We start from the raw sequence: 22,276 nt of genomic DNA on the forward strand, positions 1-22,276 counted from the left end.
TTGAGAGGCGTGGCTTTCGGTTTCTGGTTGTGCTTTATAATGCAGCCCGATAAATGGGCTTTTCAGTGTTCCCGAGTTGGTTTTGAGAATAAATATCTTCTCGGACGAGTTTGTGTCTTGCCCGTCATTTCGTCCATATCAAGCAAGAGCCCCGGCTCTTCAATACTACAACTTGCGTGATGAAGATGATGATGAATTAGCTGTGCAGTACTGATGACGATGAAGGTGATGACGATGATGAATGTACTGCACAGCCAGAAAGAGCATTACAGCTCTTCTGAAGGCGCCACTGCATCAGGCGCTTCGTCAGGTGGTGTAGTATCTTCGCCCTCGTTTGCAACTTCAGTTTCCGCTGAAGGCGTAGGCGTAACTTGTCTCTTCTTGCGAGTGAGGAACATGGTTATGGGGAGTTGCTGGTGCTGCTTCTTATTCTGTGCAAGAAGGTTTTTATAAACCGTCATGCCCCCCTCGATGGTATTTGCAAACTGCAACGAACGAAGCATGTGGGGGTCCCATTCTTGAGCCACTCGCTGATGGTCTTTGGCCATTCTGACCATGGTTGCGAGCCGTTCGAGTGTTAGGCCAACCTCCTCTTCTTCTTGAGACCCGGGGTCCTCTTCCTCTTCCTCGCTTGCTGAATTCGTCATCTCCGTGAGGTCTTCATCCGTCAACGGTTGTGAGTGGGCATCAATCAGCTCATTAACATTCTCGTGAGTCATGTTGTTGAAGCCATCTCCGCCAAGAAGTTTTGCCAGCTTCACAGCCTTATCAACTGCGGAATGATAAACCTCTTCAGGAGAGAACCCGTTATAGTCATGGACGACTTCTGGCCACAATTTCTTCCAGCTGGCATTTAAAGTTGCACTCTTCATCTCCTTTATGGCCCTCTGAATATTTAGGAGACACGATGCAATGGTGTATTCACGCCAGTACGCCTTCAGCGAGAAGTCTTCGTCAGAGTCCATAGCATCAACGAGGTTTTGCAGGGCGCTTCGCGTATAAAGCGCCTTAAAAGCGCGAATAACGCCTTGATCCATCGGCTGAATCAGCGATGTGGTGTTCGGCGGCAAGAACTCTATCTGCACACCATCATACGATAGATCAACTGCGTGGCCTCCAGCATTGTCCATGATCAGAACCACTTTGAATTTGAGGCCTTTCTCTGCCAGATAAAGCTTCACCTCCGGTATAAAGCACTGATGCAACCAATCAGATGTAAGAACTTTAGTCATCCAGGCCTTAGTGTTGTGCATCCAGTAAACTGGCAACACATTCTTATTTCTGTTTTTGAGAGCCCTTGGGTTTTTTGACTTATAAATAAGACCTGGCTTAATCATAAAACCCGCAGCATTCCCACACATAATTACCGTTACACGATCTTTTTGGGCCTTGAATCCGGGGGCTTTGGCTTCGTCCTTCATAATAAAAGTGCGAGACGGCATCCTTTTCCAGAATAGGCCCGTTTCATCCATGTTGAAGACTTGTTCGGGCCTATAGCCCCCTTCCTCGATGAGCGTTTTAAATGTGTTATTCACATATTCTTCAGCTCCAGCTTTATCCGCAGAGGCAGCTTCCCCATGCAGAGGAACGCTCCTAAGTCCAAAGCGCTTCTGAAACTTATCAAACCAGCCCTTGCTGGCACTGAATGTGGTTTGTTTGGTGGGAGAAGCACTCGATGGTCCTGCTTCTGCATTGTCGTCCTCGTCCTCCTCGTCGCCGTCGTGATCGTCACCGCTTTCAGCAAAACTATCGTGAAGTTTCTTGGCCTTTGTGCGGATGGTGTTGGTATCCAGCGAGATATCCTTCCTCCTGCAGTCGCTGATCCACAGGGCCAATGCAGACTCCATCCTTACAATGGCCTTATTGCGGGACGTTACCACCCTCTTCGCAGTCTTGTTAAAAGACACTGCTGCTGTCGTCCTGATATTCTTTTCGTCCTTCTTAATGTACCGGACCGAAGATTCATTGATGCCGTAATGGCAGCCTACAGCCGCGAAGCTTCTCCCTTGCTTTAACATGTCGAGAAGTTGCACTTTTTCAACGATGGTTAGCATCTTCCTCTGCCGCTTAGGTTCAGTGCCAGATACCTTAGAAGGTGCAGAACGTTTGGGCGGCATTGTAGGGGTTGAAATAAATTTAAAACTTTTACAGATAAATCACACAAACACAACACCGCAGAGTAACACTACGAGTAGCGATCGCATGTCGATGTGAAATGGACAAGGCGAGATGCTGAATGCATGCTATGCGCGGGAGATACAGAGAATGATGCTGTCGTCGCTGAGCCAATCAGAGCCCAGGATACAGAACACCATACTCTGGTTGGTCGCCTCTAATCCATCAGCCAGTAGCGTGCCGTGTACGATCTCACGTGGGTAACTCGCACAAGTGGAAGCTGCCGCATCTGCGTTTTCCATACGCACGACTCTTTGTCTACCCTTCTACTGTACACTATGTACAGTATTTTATTTCTTGTAATATGTTTTAATTACTGTATTTTTCTTATTTTTTTACGTTTTTTAATTTTTTAGGCTAGAAAATGCTTATTTTACCACAAAAATATTTAAAATAATAGTATATAAAAATACATTTATACCGCAAAATCCCGCGATATAGCGAAAAATCCGCGATATAATTTTACATATACTAGCGAGAAAAAACCGCGATGTACCGAATCCGCGAAAAGTGAACCGCGATATAGCGAGGGATGACTGTATATATATATATGCCCTGATCTCCTCTGGACCGAAGTCCGAGACCAAAGCGTCACCTCCGTTAGCCCAGCCACTCTGTTGATAGACAGATTTCATTATTTCGTCCCCATTGGCTAAACATCAAGCAGAGTCGCCAATCCAGATTTCGGGCATATTTTCCCCTTTTGAAGGCACCTTTTTATCATAAAAAAGGTAAAAAAATAATAATCAAATATTCCAACAGCTTTGGACGTGCACCTTGATCCCATGACCAAGGCACACTGCCCATCAAGACTGTCCCATTAGCATATACATGCACCTCAGCCCAAAGGCTGAAGCACATGGTCAATCAAAACACATGCATCCTGACACATGAAAGCCTGCTTGGAGTTTGCAAACAAGAGAAAAATGACCACAGTGTGGTCACCAGCTGCGACGTGTAGAATCATGAGGATATCCGTCGCAATATGCGCTACCAAATTCGACCAGTCATTAATTATACGCATGCACTAGCATCTTTTTGTCTTTCAGTTCTGGTCTTGTCCTTTGTTTTGCGACGCAACATGCTTCATCAACTGATTACATATAATGTATGGACGTGAATGTTATTTCTGTTAATGTTAATGTTAATTCATTAATGTTAATTCTGGGTGGCAGAGGGATAATTTGAAACGGGCTTGGTCGAGAGGGGGTGTCCGAGTGTATGCACATGCGCTATTCAATAATTACACCTAATTTGTGTTAAGTTCTGTGAAATGAGATTGATATGAAAACATTCATGTTGTCTTTGTTGCTAAATTTATTCTGATTTCTTCAAACAAATCGCGATTTTAGTCCGCGATGTTCTTACCTCATACCAACGCACGTCCGAGTGTACGCGCATGCGCTGTTCAAAAAGGCACCCCAACAACAACAACAACAACAACAACAACGCGGTCCTCTCATAGAGCTGCTCGTCGCAGCTAAAAAGCACCTAAAGGACTCTCAGACTGTGAGAAACAATATTCTGTTGGCTTTCGTGTGTCTTTCACTGAGGAGAGGCTTCCGTCTGGCCACTCTGCCATAAAGCCCAGATCGGTGGAGTGTTGCAGTGATGGTTGTCCTTCTGGAAGTTTCTTCCATCTCCACACAGAATCTCTGGAGCTCAGCCAGAGTGACCATCGGGTTCTTGGTCACCCCTATTACCAAGGCCCTTATCCCCCGATTGCTCAGTTTGGCTGGGCAGCCAGCTCTCGGAAGAGTCCTGGTTGTTCCAATCTTCTTCCATTTAAGAATTATGGAGGCCACTGTGCTCTTGGGAACCTTCAATGCAGGAGAATTTTTTTTGTAGGCTTCCCCAGATCTGTGCCTCGACACAATCGTGTCTCTGAGCTCTGCAGGCAGTTCCTTTGACCTCATGGCTTGGTTTTTGCTCTGATATGCATTGTCAGCTGTGAGACCTTATATAGACAGGTGTGTGCCTTTCCAAATCATGTCCAACCAATTGAATGTACCACAGGTGGACTCCAATCAAGGTGCAGAAACATCTCAAAAATGATCAAGAGAAATAGGAGGGAACCTAAGCTAAATTTCAAGTGTCATATCAAAGGGTCTGAATACTTATGTCAAAGTGATATTTCAGTTTTTTATTTTAAATAAATTTGCAAAACTTTCTAAAATCCTGTTTTCTCTTTGTCATTATGGGGTATTGGGGTATTGAGTGTAGATTGATGAGGGAAAAAAATGAATTTGAACGATTTCAGCATAAGGCTGCAACATAACAAAATGTAAAAAAAGTGAAGGGGTCTGAATACTTTCTGAATGCACTGTATGTATGTATGTATGTATGTATGTATGTATACATATATATATATATGCATAAAATATATACGTATATACAAAATACATATATATATACTAGCTTGGCTCAGCTCGCTGCGCTCGCCTCACCAAGCGTCGTTACTGAGGAACGGGCTTATTTTAGCTGAGATTAATGACTGTACCTGAGTTGCTGTGTTGTCATGATTTACACCAATCATAATACAAACAATTATTTTGCACAAATTTATTTGTTGTTTTTGTGATATCACATTTTTACAAGTAATTTAGGTTGAAGATTTTGGTTGAATGTTTTTTTTTCAAGAAAGAACCCCTCAGCACATACATAGGGGAGGGGTAGGTGCAGACTCGAAATTTGGGACAATTACACCTCACCACCACGTAATTCAAAACACCTCACCACCAAGTAATTTAAAACACCTCACAGCCATAAAACACGTAATAAAAACACCTCACCACCACAAAATTAAAAACACCTCACCACCACGAAATTGAAAACACCTCACCACCACAAAATTGAAAACACCTCACAGCCATAAAACACGTAATAAAAACACCTCACCACCACAAAATTAAAAACACCTCACCACCACGAAATTGAAAACACCTCACCACCACGAAATTGAAAACACCTCACAGCCATAAAACACGTAATAAAAACACCTCACCACCACAAAATTAAAAACACCTCACCGCCACGAAATTGAAAACACCTCACAGCCATAAAACACGTAATAAAAACACCTCACCACCACGAAATTAAAAGCACTTCACCACCACGTCATTTAAAAACACCTCACCACCACATAATTCAAAATACCTCACCACCACATAATTCAAAACCACCACAACGTTATTAAAAACACTTCACAACCACGGAAACAAAAGTTTGAGGGAGTCGTTAAGTGACAACACAGACACTGCCCAGATGTGTAGATATATAGATAAATGACTGTACCCGAGTTGCCGTTTTGTCATTGTTTAAACCAATCATAATTCAAACAATTATTTTGCACAAATGTATTTGTAATATACGTGATATCACATTTTATAAACAATTGAAGTTGAAAAAACAAAAAAATTCCCCAAAAAATTCCCCCCTCCCAAAAAAAAAAATGTTGGAAAGTTTTTCCAAAAAAATACGCTTAGGACATACCGACGGGAGAGATGTGCATACCAGAAGTTTGGTACGATTTCACAACAGTTTTAGAAAGTAGTTCAGTGACAACACAGGACAACACAACACAGACACTGCACAGATATATATATATATATATATATATACTAGCTTGGCTCAGCTCGCTGCGCTCGCCTCACCAAGCGTCGTTACTGAGGAACGGGCTTATTTTAGCTGAGGGTAATGACTGTACCTGAGTTGCTGTGTTGCCATGATTTACACCAATCATAATACAAACAATTACTTGGCACAAATGTATTTGTTGTGTTTGTGATATTACATTTTTATAGGCAATTTAGGTTGAAGATTTAGGTTGAATGTTTTTTTTTTCAAGAAAGAACCCCTCAGCACCTACATAGGGGAGGGGTGGGTGCAGACTGGAAGTTTGGGATGATTACACCTCACCACCAGGTAATTCAAATTACACCTCACCACCACGTAATTCAAATTACACCTCACCACCAAGTAATTCAAAACACCTCACAGCCATAAAACACGAAATAAAAACACCTCACCACCACGAAATTGAAAACACCTCACAGCCATAAAACACGGAATAAAAACACCTCACCACCACGAAATTAAAAACACCTCACCACCACGAAATTGAAAACACCTCACAGCCATAAAACACGGAATAAAAACACCTCACAGCCATAAAACACGTAATAAAAACACCTCACAGCCATAAAACATGTAATAAAAACACCTCACCACCACGAAATTAAAAACACCTCACCACCACGAAATTGAAAACACCTCACAGCCATAAAACATGTAATAAAAACACCTCACAGCCATAAAACATGTAATAAAAACACCTCACAGCCATAAAACATGTAATAAAAACACCTCACCACCACGGAATTAAAAACACCTCACCACCACGAAATTGAAAACACCTTACAGCCATAAAACACGGAATAAAAACACCTCACAGCCATAAAACACGTAATAAAAACACCTCACAGCCATAAAACACGTAATAAAAACACCTCACAGCCATAAAACACGTAATAAAAACACCTCACAGCCATAAAACATGTAATAAAAACACCTAACCACCACGAAATTAAAAACACCTCACCACCACGAAATTGAAAACACCTCACAGCCATAAAACATGTAATAAAAACACCTCACCACCACGAAATTGAAAACACCTCACAGCCATAAAACAAGGAATAAAAACACCTCACAGCCATAAAACACGTAATAAAAACACCTCACCACCACGAGATTGAAAACAATTCACAGCCATTAAACACGTAATAAAACACCTCACAGCCATAAAACACGAAATAAAAACACCTCATAGCCATGAAACACGAAATAAAAACACCTCACAGCCATAAAACACGAAATAAAAACACCTCATAGCCATAAAACACGTAATAAAAACACCTCAGCCATAAAACACGAAATAAAAACACCTCACAGCCATAAAACACGAAATAAAAACACCTCACAGCCATAAAATACGTAATAAAAACACCTCACCACCACAAAATTAAAAACACCTCACAGCCATAAAACACGTAATAAAAACACCTCACAGCCATAAAACACGAAATAAAAACACCTCAGCCATAAAACACGAAATAAAAACACCTCACCACCACGTCATTTAAAAACATCTCACCACCACGAAATTAAAAACACCTCACAGCCACGAAATTAAAAACACCTCACAGCCACGAAATTAAAAACACCTCACCACCACGTCATTTAAAAACATCTCACCACCAAGTAATTCAAAACACGTCACCACCACGTAATTCAAAACACCTCATCACCACATAATTAAAAACACCTCACCACCATGTGATTTAAAAACACCTCACCACCACGTCATTTAAAAACACCTCACCACCACATAATTCAAAATACCTCACCACTATTAAAAACACTTCACAACCACGGAAACAAAAGTTTGTGGGAGTCGTTAAGTGACAACACAGACACTGCCCAGATATGTAGATATATAGACAAATGACTGTACCCGAGTTGCCGTTTTGTCATGGTTTAAACTAATCATAATTCAAACAATTATTCAATATTCAAATGTATTTGTAATATACGTGAAATCACATTTTATAAACAATTGAAGTTGAAAACTTAAGTTGGGAAAAAAAATTCCCCCCAAAAAACAAACAAATTTCGAAAATTTTTCAAAATAAATACGCTTAGGACATACCGACGGGATAGATATGTGCACACCAGAAGTTTGGTACGATTTCACAAAAGTTTGAGAAAGTAGTTCAGTGACAACACAAGTCAGACACTGCACAGATATACTGTATAATATATATATATATATATATCTATATATATATATATATATATATATATATATATATATATATATATCTATATATATATATATATATATATATATATATATATATATATATACACACAGACTTGGCATTTAATATGGAATTTTTTTTTTTTTCTTGACTTGGGTTTACTTTCTGAACTCAGTATATCAATCTGGTAAGTTTCTTTTACCCTTCGGTGATGTCTTTGTTGAAAGAACCATGTCACTGATTGTCTTTCACAGCAAGAAGTCAATAACAGGATTATATCACAGGTGGCATGACAAAATATACGGACAGGTACATTTGACGATTGGCTTCACAATCGGGTATATAAGGGTTGTTGCGTTCTGTATTAGTGGAAAACAACTGCTGCACGTCTACAAAAGTTATTGCCGCTTCCTCTGGAGATGGTCCGTCAACTCGACAATGCTGTTTGTCATGGAGTGGTGGCTTTACGAAATTCTGGCATGAAACAGCGTGCTGTTGCTCGGCAGTATGGCATCACTCAAGATCAGGTGTCAAAGATCCCGAAACGAAATGCTCAGAGGGGTGTCCCTACTCCAATACCGAGGCCAGGACGTCCACGAAGAACCACAAGGAGAGATGATCGCCAGCTGCACCGGTTAGTCTGCAATGGCCGTACCAAGTCAGCTAATCGGCTTAGGGCTGAGTGGCAGCAACTGACAAATGTGCCTGTATCCCAAAGGCTAGTCAAGCAACGACTGGTTCAAGCAGGCTATCGTGCCAAGCATCCCCTGAGAAAGCCACGCCTGACCAGACAACACAGCCAGCGCCGATTGCAGTGGGCCAGAGAGCACCGTCAATGGCAGCCAGGACACTGGAATCACGTGACCTTCAGTGACGAGTCTAGATTTCTGGTCTATCGTCAAGATGGCCGCGTCCGAGTGCGCAGACAAGTGCATGAAGCCCACAACGAAGATTGTATAGTGCCAAGAGTCCAAGCTGGAGGTGGTGGGGTGACCGTTCGGGCTGCTTTTCATGCAGGGGGCAAAACTGACCTGGTTGTTCTGAATGGAAACCTGAACCAGTTCAAGTACAGGGTCATTCTGGAAGAAACATTGCTTCCATTTGCTCGTGCACCCTTTCGAGGAAACTTTGTCTTCCAAGATGACAATGCATGGCCTCATCGTTCTCGCATGATCCAACACTTTCTTGCTGACCATGGTGTAGAGCATATGGAGTGGCCTGCCATGTCCCCGGATATGAATCCGATAGAGAACTTGTGGGCAGAATTAACGCGTCAAATCAACAACTGGGACCAGCAGCCGACCTCTGTGCGTGAATTGCAGCAGGCTATTGTCACTGCATGGCAAGCGATTCCTGTCCAAACCTTGGCAAACCTCGTGAGCAGCATGCCTCGACGTGTACGTGCTCTCCTGAATGCTCGTGGGGGTTACACGAAGTACTGAACTGTAATTTTACTGTCCGTAATCCCAGTCATAATTTCGCTTTTGTTTTTGTTGACAAAAAATTTGGCTAATGTGCAAAATAGAGATACTTCTGGAAAACGTACAGAAGTTTAACACAGTACTGTCCGTGAATTGAGTTCGATATCAGTTTACATCACTTTCAAGGATCAATTTATTTGCTTCGAAATGTCAAATGTGGTTTTTGTTTCTTTTAAAGGTCACATTAACAAAATCTAGAATAATTTCAACATAATTCCAATGAACTTTTGGTTCTAAGTCGTCTTGAAAAGTAAGTTCACCCCCACAAAAAATTATTCTTTATTAAATGCCAAGTCTGTATTTATATATATATATATAATTATTTTTTTTAACCACAAATATGCAAAGCTTGGATGTAGAAGCAGGTCATATGGCATGAACCGCAAATACGTGGGTCCATGAATGTTGGAATCATGAATGTTAAGGTCCGACTGTATATACAAGATAATAGCCGAACCTTCTGAAAGTACTTGCATTCACATTCCTTTACAGCAATAATCAAGGTTTACATGGGATGTCTCAGTATTATGTAACCCCATTTTGTGTCGTGTATAGTATGTTACCCAGAAACTACCTTCGATGTCTCCATTTCAAATAGCTTGTGAAAATCTAAATAATGTTCTCCATAAACTACAGCAATTACTTAGACCTGAAGCATAAAGTTAATCAAATTTATGCGTTAATCAAATTTACTTCTTTCCCAGTAAAAAGGTAAACTATAAACCATTACAATATATTTTTAAGTTATCCAATTACTTAATTGACAATATCAGCCATTTTCATTGGTCCTTGAGCACTGCTTTAAAAAAAAAAAGAAGAAGAAGAAAAAAAAAAAGGATGTTGAGCATGATTAAAAAGACAAAAGGTAGTACAGCACCTGGAACCAGATTTTTTGGGAGCACAGCTGTTGAGTGGGCCAGGCGAATCGGTAAAATCGGGCCACAAGGATTCCAAAACTGACCAGGCCCAACCACACTGTCACCATCAGAGCCGCTGTGAAAATACACAAGTTTAACATTATTATTGAACGAGATGTAATCAAACTTCAACTTTAACATAGAATTAATTTATTGTAGAGCAGGACCAATTACTATCCCTGCAATCTATCAGATTGCTCTCTGGATGGACCATTGGGACGAGCATTGTTCGAGCCTCTTTCCACATCACTGGTAGCCTTTGCTATTTATTCAGAGTTGTTTGAACTTGTAACCTTTTGAACATTAGCTTACAGAAATGGTCATATTTTCAAAGAAGAATCAAAGATTCTTTCAAAGAATCTCCCACGATGAAGCTGATTTTGAGGGCCTTTCACTCGCTCACCGCAGGCAGGTTGGTTGTCTTGTCTTTCTGCCCTCTCCAGCCTAGCCCGCCCCCCGCCCCCGCTCTGTGCTCTGTCCCCCAAATTTTCCTGCGGGATGCACAAGATCTGCCAGCAACCCTCTTCTGGTGAAACTGCCAAAATCAAGACTCTCTGCTCACCTTCACTCTTTCATTCCTCTTTTTCCCACCTCTGGAACAAACTCCCTCACTCTCTTAAATCCCACTCCTCACTCCAGGTCTTTAAAACAGCTGTTCACCTCCATTTTTTTGAATCTTCCCCCAACCAAAACCTTGATCTTTTCTTTCCCAGTTAAAACACCCCAAATCCACCTCTTTCAATGTCCGACTTCATTCCTGAAATACCTAGTAGTGTCTACTTGTTTTATACTGTGTTCCCCTCCCCTTCCCCCGGGCGTTTTCTCCCCTCCCTTCCCCCCACCGGCCCTCTACCTTCCACATCTACGGATGTCCCTGTTCTCTACTGTTGGTGTGCTTGTGTGCTTCCCCCTCTCTCCCCCGCTTGCCGCCCGCTCCCTTTATTATATGTTTTATGTGTCCGTTTGTGTTTTTTGTGTTTAATGTGTTAGCTCTTACACGAGCCTCGATTTTGTACACACACCAAAAAAAATAAAAAAAATATATATAAATATAAAGACAATGGTTATATAAATGGTCATATTTTCAAACAAGACTTTGGTAATTTTCACTTTTTGTGAACATCATGCCAGGCTTTGAGGCCTTTCTAACCATGTGCTTTGAGGTACAGTGGCCCACGTTTCCCAACCATCTCAACTGGTGGTCCACTTGGTATGATAGGGCCAGCCACCAAAGGCTGGCGGTCATGGTGGTGTACCATTCCTAAATAAGAAAAAACAAAAATGTACAAAGAGTTAAAATTTCTGGAGATTATTGGATATTATAGTTGGCTTCACGCCAACTTCTGTCTTTATAACACATTTTATTAGCGTGCTTGGTGAGCTCTATACACAACATTCGTGTATATGTCGAAAAACTAGAACATGACCATGTCCCCTACCGACGTGATATTTTCAAAGTAAAAAAAGGGCATCACACTGAAAAATTGACGAAACATCCTGAAAATCAAACTTGTTTTGTAATTTGTCAAAATAAAGCCATCTACCAAGTTTCAGTTGAATATGGTAAAGGGTATGGGGGAAAAGTCTGGAAAACTACAGGTGGGACGAATGGTCGGACAGATGGATGGACAGCAAACCTATAGTCCCCTATGGTGAAACCGGTAGGGGACTAGAAAAAAAAAAAAAAAAAGAGAAAAAATTGGAGAAGAAGAAGATTTATCCAACAAATTTGAAAAACAAATTCAATAGCATTGTCAGCATATGGAGGGGGGCATTTTGAACATTGCACTTCTGTAATGAGCTCACGTCCCCAAATTAGAAGAAGGGCTTTTAATTAACAATTGGATTAATATATTATAAATTTGAATACAGTCAACAAAACATAAAAGTGAAGAATGAAAAACAAATTTCGAAGAACACCGGTAGGGGATGGAAAGGGTGGAAATGCGAATGGTTCGATGGATGTGCGGAGTATCGTTGAGAGAGAGGAAGACAAATGATGAATTGCGAAAGATGATGGGAATAGAGCCTGTGATTGATGCTGTGAAGACGAACAGGTTGAGATGGTTTGGTCATGTGTTGAGGAAGGATGAAAGTGACTGGGTGAGAAGAGTGATGGAAATGAATGTAGAAGGAAGTAGAGGACGGGGAAGACCGAGAAAGACTTGGCTAAAGATGGTGGAAGAAGAAAGGCGGGCAAGGGGGCTAACAAGGGGAGATGCAGAAAATAGGGCAAGATGGAGAAGATCGTCATGGGGCCTGCAAGGCTAACCCCCGCTCTAGCAGGGAAAATGGCCTTAAAATGCCTGTTGTTGTTGTTGTTGTTGTTGTTGAAGAAGAAGAACACCCTAATGCACTGTGTCTGCAGCAGCATTAGTGGGTTCGTCTCTTTTCATTGAACGTTAAAAAAAAAAAATCTGTGTGCATGTCTGTCTCTCCTGAGCTCACTCCTGGGTAACACCAACCAATGTCATATTAATCTCAAAAACATCCATCAGGACATGTTTACCATTTACACTCTACTTCGGTCAATCTCGACTTTTCTGCCTTAAAATGCTTTCTAATATTCATGAACATGTTGGAATTCTTCACTTCATTTTGTACAATAGATCCCATTCAAAACTAGGCCCCAAATTAAATTGCATTTGATGATTAAACCAAAAATCAATGAACATCATGAGGAATAGCTTACCATTGTGGGCATATCCATCAGCCAGAAAAAGAAACAAGTGTTCGGCCAAATTTGCTCGACCCTTTTCTGCGATTGGCCGCTGGAATGAGCACTGCATCACACCGTCTGCGAGCCGCCATGCCAGACCACTCAAGTGAACCTGTCAGGTGCAAATGAGGCTCAAGTAGAGTTAAAATCCTTCACTGGCCCGCTTGATGTAAAAACTCGATCAACTTTGTGGGGTAAAATATTCTCCACCTCACCCGTTGGTCCAATATAGGATGTGTCCGACCGTTTGTCCATCCAGTTTGAATCTCCAATTTGCCATGGATATTGACGCATAAATACACGTCATCGTTGCCCTGCCAAAGAAGAGCGTTTGTGAGACTTGTTTTACTCTCGACAGTACAAGCACTTGTATTTATGCGGCTAATCTCGTATATGTCTTTAAAGCCAACAAATAAAATCTCTGCACCATTTGTCAAAGCAGCCTTTACAATTTCTGAGGTGATATATTTCAAAAACAACATTTTCTCCCAGTGCAAGATGGATTGCTCCAAGTCTGTGTGTTGGGCCCAATCTTGTTCATCAACTTCACGAACATTCTTTCCGATTCACTGGAAAATCCTCCTACGGCCTGGCTCTCCGATGTGGTGGAAACCCCTCTTTTCCTTTTTGCAGATGGCGCTACACCGTGTTGCGTAGTACAGCACCCCCACCCAGTAGACGATAGGCAGGCAGCAGATGTATTACTCTGAAAATCTGGAAATGATTAGACGTTGGACTGATAAATTGAATTTTGACTGCCGCTGTTGCTCCGGATGAATCGTCAAATGAACACAAGTACCTATTTCCATGGTCAACCATCGGAAGAGGTTCAGCATTATGCCCAAACAATTCCGGGATGTTCACACCCCAACCTGCCCCTCATGGTTAAACTTAAAAAACCCAAGCCTAATACACACCAAGTCTTTTGTTCCTCGATTTTCCCATAGGTGGAACCACCTTCCAGAGGCTGTGCTAATCCCATTCTTCCCTCCAGGAATTGAAGGATGTGGCGCACTGGCATCTCATGTCATCCCCCATCCTCATCCACAATCTTTATTAACCCATGAACCTTCCCGTATTGTTTCCCCCAATCCTCTCTCCTCTTTTTCTGTTTGTTTATTCCCTTGCTTAGTCTGTCCAAGACTCGCCCGGCTGCCCCTCTGTAGTTCATAACCTCCATCACCTTACTCTTCCATGAGCCCGAATCTTGTAGAGCAAAAAGAAAAGTTACAAAGTTATGGGTCGGCTTTCTGAGGGCATTGGGCACATATTACACATGAAGCGGCATCACCAGGGTACCAGAACATTGTTGACTCATTTGTTGAAGTAATTTTTGAAAGGATGGAACTTGGATTTCTCCAAAATGATTATAGGTCACTTTCATTGTTACCATGGTAATAAAAACAGCATGTTATACCAGTTTATATGTATATTAAAAAAACACAATTCAATGTAGTAGTATGATGGAAGAATTACAAAAGTACAACCACTGATTAAATCCAGTACTTTATTATCATGAAGAATGCAAATGAATCGGTTCAACTGCTGAACTACAACCCGGTGTTTCTACCCCGGTTTAGAATAGGTACACCGTATCCCTGTGCATCGTAAGAGGCGACTAAGGGTTGGCGCCAGGAAGGGCATCCGGCCATAAAAAACATTGCTTCAAACAGGGAACCATGATTGTCATGGGGCCCGCAAGGCTAACCCCTGCTCCAGCGGGGAAAATGGCCTTAAAACGATCATTCATTTTTTTTCATTCAACTGCTGAGAACAGAAAACGTCACCATTGCTAAACTAAGCTCTCACACTGGGACACATGGAAGCCAGGTGACAGGCCGTCCTCGTGAATGATTTTCCTAGTCTTCTCACTTCATTTATCTAGCCACCCTACGGGCGATCTTGTTCTAAGCATGCGACACGTTCTTCTGATACATACTTTTATTTGGGCGGTGTATAGGTAACTGACAGCTCCCTCAATCGCTCCCCCCCCAAAAATAATAAACCGGGTTACGTGCATGAAGCTAAAACATCTCCACTGCTTAGAATTCAAAACACCTCACTGGCCTGGAAAACGTGGGGACAGGAATACTGTACTGTAAAGGGTGCGGACTTGTAATACCCTCTCCCACTTGGAGGGGCACTACATGATATAAATTTACATAGAGAATTTGCGCTCCCCACCAACCTCCCCCTCCCGTCCTAACCCCCAACAAGACCACCGGCAAAGATAAAAACACGCCTACACATTAATTGGGGTCATGCTGATCCGATGTGGCAAGTATGGATGTAATCGGGCCAGAACTGGAGGAGGAGTAGCGTGACAAACAAACACACAAACACCGGTGCATGAATTATAGTAAGGATCCATATACAGTCCACATACAACTTAATGCCTAGAAAAATCAGACAGACAGTGGGATATGTCATTCATACGTACAAGTCTTATTAAAGCATCTTTATTAGTTAAAGATCATTGCGACCTATCTGGAGGCCAACCAAATTGAGACAGCTTGGGTCCGTTAATCTGTGGGGGATGCGATAATTATATACAATGCTTCACTGACATTGGGTTTCCTCCAAAAAACTCAGTATAAGCCTAGTTTTAAACAGTAGCGACTGTTAAAAGAAGGTTATCATCTGTTGGATGGAATTGACTGAATAGTTTGTGGTTATAATAATTTACTTCCTGTAGGTGTGTCCCACGATTTGCCACGACAAGCTATTTATACACCTTTACATGGTGTTTGTTCAAGGCGGAAATCACCAGTTAATTGGCAATCGCCAGTTAACTGATCACACAGTGTGGTTTCAAGTTAGTCACCAGTTAACTTTGTTATGGGCAAGTTCAGTTGTAACCAAAATCCCAGGTAAAACATGAACAACCCTTGTATCAATTTGAAATTGAGATTCTAATTTCAGTTGAATACTGCATTATAACCAAGAGAAAGAAAAGTCCACGTTTTGAGTGTGACATCAGAGACAGCTTCATTTTCACATACCATCCATATATCGGTAGAAAAACCGAGGCCGAGGTACCCGGTATCCGGGCCACTCATTTCCACATTGACCATTCCATTGTGTGTCCTCATGCCCACGTAGAAGCACAAAGCAGAAGAGGGAAGGCAGCCCGATGGGGAACGCATGCATGTTGTGTTCTCCCCACAACCTGCGGCTGAAAACTGTTGCGAAAAAGTGAAAATGTTGTCACTGTTGTAGTTACCCAATTTTAAGAGTTATGTTTTTTGGTGGGCAGCACGAAAAAAAGAAATAGATTATATCATGGCACTTTCCCAATTTCATAAAAATGTATTATTCATTTTACCCGGTTCACTCATCCACAAGTCCACAGAATTAGAGGAGACAGGTATTTAATTGTAGTAGAGTACAAATTAAAGTAGAGTTTGGGTTACATGCCCAAAAAAATAAGGAAGTTATGACGTCAGGATGTGTTACAAATTAGGGCCCAAGCACAATTTATTTCTTCTTCTTTTTTGTATACAAGGTCGAGGCTCGTGAAAGACCTAACATTAATCACCCAAAAAGTCAAACCGACACATAAAACATATAATAAGGGGAGCGGTAGACAAGATGGGGAGAGAGAGAGGGAAGCACACAAACAACATTTGAGAGCAGGCACATCGGGAGATCTGTGGGAGGGAGAGGGCTTGGGGGGAGGTGGCGTGGGAAGGAGGGGGGGGGCGGGGAGTTGGGAGAAGTATAAAACACATGGACACTGCTAGGACTTCCAGGAAAGAAGTTGGTATTTCAGAAAAGTGGATCTGGGGTGAACTAGCGGGGGTAGAAAAGATCAAGGTTTTGGATGGGGGAAGATAAGAGATGGTGGTGAACAGCTGTTTTAAAGACCTGAAGGGAGGAGTGGGATTGAAGAGAGTGAGGGAGTTTGTTCCAGAGGCAGGAGAAAAGAGGAATGAAAGGAATTCTTTTTTCATTCAATGCCTGTTTTTTTTCATTCCATGCGTGCACAATTCTTTCTTTTTCAAACAGGATTGGTTCAGACTGAATGTAATCTTGCATTTCTGCAACGTGGGTAAACTTGTTTGGGTGCAGAGGTAGGGGAGGGGTGTGCATGACAAAGGCAAATTCTCATGATGGTGTTGCGTTTGGAACACATATCCAAACAATCTTCCGGAATGTAATGCTAAACTTGACCAAGCGTACTATTCACACACGCCTGTTGATAATTATCGGTTCAGTGGGTTGAAGAAGAGAATAGCTCTTCTTTCAAAGGAAAGTTCAGGAAAGTCTATCCAGTGGTTTTGACAGAAGCCTCGACCATTAAACCGGTCTCACTGAGCCTTTGCTATGGGTTGGGACCTGCAGGAGTCACTGCCGAGCGGGGCAAGTGGGGGTCACTACCGGGCGGGGCATATGGCACTGTCAGGCGGGCGTCGTCCAAGCAGAGCCAAAATGAGAGAAATAAAAAGGAAGGACCTTAGTGAGGCCGGAGAGTGAGTGAAGTGCCATCATGCAACAAATACTGGGAAAGGAAAGGTTAATGTGAGATTGCAATCGGTCAAAGCAAATAAAGGCCAATGAGAGGGCTGTGTCAGAACATTTTTTTAACGTTTTATTCATGGTCTGTATCATCCACAGAAGCCAGGCCTTAAAGGAAACAAACAAAAAAGAAGTACACATACATTCATAGTACACCGCCCCCATGTCAAATAATTAAATATCCTACAGCGCGGCATTGCCAGAGCGCCTCCGGTGCCCGGCAATACCACGGTGCAGCTCATAGAGAGTGCATTGGGAGGGAGAGGTGTACAATAATTGATTGATTAATTGCATAATTAAAATCAATAAAAGATTATCAAAAAAATATTTTCTTAATCAATAATTGGCTAATAGCAATAACTAAACCACTAGTGCTTCATCCGAAGATGTATCTTTTAGAAATTTAATTAAATAAGTCATTCATAAAAAAATAAATAATTAATTGATTAATCAATAAATAATGAATCGATTAATCAAGAAATAATTAATCGATAAAATGATTAATCAATAAATCAAAAATATCCTTGATAGCCACATCACTTGGTCACTGTCATGTCCAAATATTAGCTTCCCAGCTCAAAAGGTGCCTGAGATATTGGCCAAATGAGAAAGAAAATAAATAAATTATTAATAATGAAAATGAATAAATAATAATCATTAAAAAAATAAATTATTAATCAATTCAGTCACAGAACACATAGACCACCACCATTTCATCAGAATCTGCAACTGATTTTTTTTAAATAGTAATTAATCGAATAATTAAATAATTAATCGATTAATTGATAAATCAATAAATCAAAAATATCCTTGATAGCCACATCACTTGGTCACTCATGTCCAAATATTAGCTTCCGAGCTCAAAAGCAGCAGCCATCAATCATCTGGACTGGTCTCCCATCTCTACCACCTCTGACATCAACTCATCCTGGGAATTCTTTCAAAGTAAATTGCTCTCTCTCATGCACAGATTTATCCCATCTCGTCTTCAGTTGTCATACCCTTCCTCCCGTCCATGGTACACGGAATCTTGTGGTGAGGCTATTGCCCAGAAACAACTTGCTTTCGTCTCCTGGAAAGCAAATCCAACGGAAGGAAATCTCATTTCCTTTCACAAAGCCCGAAACAAGTGTGTGTCCACCCTCAGGAGAGCCAGGAAACAATATCTCTCCGTTCTCAGGACCGAACTCTCTTATCTGTCTCCCTCTTCCAAATCCTGGTGGCGTCTGGTCAAATCTGTTTCTGGTGTTTGTTCCCCCTCCATCCCCTCCCTCACCTCAAATGGCCACACGGCTGACTCCGCACGTGAAAAAGCTGAATGCCTCAACTCTGTGTTTGCCTCTAAATCTTGTGTCCCAAACCTATCCCTCTCTGTACCCACCGTACCCAGTCATACCCAGCTGCTCCTGGACTCTGTGTCCTTTCCTCCTGAAAAGTTTCTGTCAACCCTTGACTCTGATTCTGCAACTGGACCTGACGGCATCAGCCCACGGGTCCTAACTCTGATTCTGCAACTGGACCTGACGGCATCAGCCCACGGGTCCTAAAATCATGTTCTTCCGCTCTTTCACTCCCTCTCTCTGTTCTCTTCACCCTCTCTTTTGCTCAAGGTCATCTTCCATCTGCTTGGAAATCTGCCAACATCACCGCTTTGCACAAAAAGGTGCAAAAACAGATCCCAGCAACTACAGACCAATCAGCCTTCTCCCAATTATCAGCAAAGTCATGGAATCCATCATTGCTTCAGATATGAAATCTTTCCTCTTCTCCAATGGCTTGATCTCTGATCATCAATTTGGTTTCAGACCTGGACACTCCACTCTGGACATGCTGCTTCTGCTTTCTCAACAATGGATGGAGGTCCTCAATGCCAAACAGGAAATTAGAGCAGTCTCCCTTGACATATCACGTGCCTTCGATACGGTCTGGCACCCCGCTCTGCTCACCAAACTCTCCTCTTTTGGTATCCATGGAAATCTTCACGCATTGCTGGCGGACTTCCTCTCTAGTCGTAGTCAACGTGTGGCCCTGAATGGGGTTCCCTCATCTCCTCTTCCTGTTCAGGCTGGAGTTCCCCAAGGCAGGAGTTCCCAGACGCCACCAGGATTTGGAAGAGGGAGACAGATAAGAGAGTTCGGTCTTGAGAACAGAGAGATATTGTTTCCTGGCTCTCCTGAGGGTGGACACACACTTGTTTCGGGCTTTGTGAAAGGAAATTAGATTTCCTTCCGTTGGATTTGCTTTCCAGGAAACTAAGGCAAGTTGTTTCTGGGCAACAGCCTCACCACAAGATTCCGTGTACCATGGACGGGAGGAAGGGTATGACAACTGAAGACGAGATGGGATAAATCTGTGCATGAGAGAGAGCAATTTACTTTGGAAGAATTCCCAGGATGAGTTGATGTCAGAGGTGGTAGAGATGGGAGACCAGTCCAGATGATTGATGGCTGCTTGAAGACCGTGCCAGTTGGCCTGAGTGAAATGCCAGACTCGTCGACGCTGAGCAGGCTCCCTGAGGATGGTCAGAGAGATGTCCACTTTAACAAGGACATGATCAGATGATCCGATTGGAGCAGAAGAAGAGCAGCAGACATTTTCAGGGAAGTTAGTCATAACCAAGTCCAGAAGAGAAGATGTTCCGTTGACTGAGATCCGGGTCGGGAAATTGACAGATTGTGTCAGTCCCAGTGAGTCGCAGAAGTCCTTTGCTGAGGAGCCATGGCTGGTGAGAGAGGTACCCACACCCAGCCAACTGGCATGATGACAGTTGAAATCACCACATATGAGGAAGAGAGAGTTGGGATGAGTAGATAGAAGTTGGTCCATATTATCAGACAGCGAGATGTAGATGGAGTCATCACTGTTTGGTGGACGGTACAACACACATATATGAACAAGAGGTGGGAGCGAAGGGGAAGCCGTAGCCTGAGGTATTCCTGGGGGTGAGGTGGAGAGAGTGCAGTGCAGGGCGAGTGAGGAAGAGAGTTTTTGATAAAGATAGCAACCCCGCCTCCAGGACGAGGCTCAGGTCTATCATACCGGAGGAGGGAGTAGCCCGGGAGAGATACTAAGGAATCAGAGGCATCAGATACAGAACAGGGGGGAGGAGGTGTAGGGTAAGATGTGGAAGAGGTGGAAGAGGTAGGGAGAGCTGTTGAAGGTGTGTCAGAGATTTCAGAATAGCTCGGATTAATTAATAAACCAAAAATAGCCTTTGCAGCCAAATCACCTGGCAATTGGCATGTCCAAATATCAGCTTCCTAACTCAAAAGGTGCCTGAGTTAATGGTCAGAAGAGAAAGGAAATTTGATTCATTAAATAAGTACTTAATTAATCGCTAAGAATTAAATACTTAATCGATTAATTGACTCATTGATTAATTAATAAATCCAAACTAGCCTTTGCCGCCAAATCACCTGGTCATTGGCATGTCCAAATATCAGCTTCCTAACTCAAAAGGTGCCTGAGTTAATGGTCAGAAGAGAAAGGAAATTTGATTAATTAAATAAGTACTTAATTAATCGCTAATAATTAAATAACTCCTCAATTAATTGATTAATCAAAAAACAAAAAATAAGGTTTTTGAAAAAGGACTTGCTCACTATTGTGCCGAAATTTCAGCTTCCTAGCTCAAAGGATGGCTGAGATATCGTCCGGACAAATAAACAAACAAGAAACAAGAAAGCAAGAAAACAAGAAAAAGAAAACAAGAAAGCAAGAAAACAAACAACCAGAGTGAAAACTGAGTACTCCCTTTCAGTATGCGTCATTGCCGAGCCCCCTTCGGTGCCCGGCAATGACGTTATGCAGCACCTGGGGATGGCATAGGAAAGGTGCGGTGTACAATAATGTTAGAGTTTTTGAGGAACTGGAAAACGTGGCTGTTGAAAAGGGGCAGGTTAGAATTGCTCAAAAAGACATGAGAAGGTAAAGAATTCCAGAGTTTGGCAGTGAGGGGAAAGAAATAAACATAACGTCCCACACTTGAGTTGCTAATGGTCACATAGTAATCACGTGATGTGGTGGCTTGCTGAGTATTCCGTGGTCTCGCTAATGGTGGAGGGACACAACAGCTAGTTCTTGGGAGCAGAAACCGAAGTAATATCTGCAGAAAAGAGAAAGAGCAAACTTTGCGGTGTAGTTCGAGCGGGTCGAGTTTGATTCTGATTACTTTGGATTCAATTCTGTGCAGTCGGTATGTGAAGCTAGAACCTCCCCAGATGTGAGAGCCATACTCTCTCTCTATAAAAGGATGAATCAATCATTTATAAAGTTGAAGCAACTGTTGAGAGGAGAAGAATCTTCGACATCTGTCAACCTCAACTCTGTCATAGTCTGTCAACTGTCTGTCTGTGGAGAATCTGTCGTAGTCAACGTGTGGCCCTGAATGGATTTCTCTCATCTCCCCTTCCTGTTCAGGCTGGAGTTCCCCAAGTTAGTGTTCTGTGCCCTGTGGTGTTTCTGGTCTTCATCAATGATCTCTCCGACTCTCTGGAAAATCCTCTCTATCTCTTTGCTGATGACTACACTCTCTGCCGCTCCGTACCTCATCCCTCAGATTGGCAGTCTGCAGCCTCCTCACTCTCTGCAAACCTGGACAAAATCACAGACTGGTCAAACAAGTGGAACATGTCTTTCAATCCT

At 42.3% G+C, this 22,276-nt stretch overlaps 1 protein-coding gene across 1 annotated transcript in view; it reads right to left on the reverse strand.

The window, feature by feature from the left end:
- FRRS1 (ferric chelate reductase 1) overlaps nucleotides 1-22,276 on the reverse strand; it is a 123,782-nt gene that overhangs the window by 66,780 nt on the left and 34,726 nt on the right. The window contains exons 6-10 of the mRNA XM_068110647.2: nucleotides 16,117-16,296; nucleotides 13,330-13,428; nucleotides 13,088-13,226; nucleotides 11,546-11,656; nucleotides 10,356-10,471 (exon numbers count right to left, since the gene is read on the reverse strand). Of these exons, the coding sequence (XP_067966748.2) occupies nucleotides 10,356-10,471; nucleotides 11,546-11,656; nucleotides 13,088-13,226; nucleotides 13,330-13,428; nucleotides 16,117-16,296 (645 nt within the window). The remainder of the gene's footprint in view (nucleotides 1-10,355; nucleotides 10,472-11,545; nucleotides 11,657-13,087; nucleotides 13,227-13,329; nucleotides 13,429-16,116; nucleotides 16,297-22,276) is intronic.

This window comes from Myxine glutinosa, chromosome 1, assembly GCF_964187855.1.
Source record: "Myxine glutinosa chromosome 1, kmMyxGlut1.1, whole genome shotgun sequence".
In the NCBI taxonomy this organism is placed as follows: Eukaryota; Metazoa; Chordata; class Myxini; order Myxiniformes; family Myxinidae; genus Myxine; species Myxine glutinosa.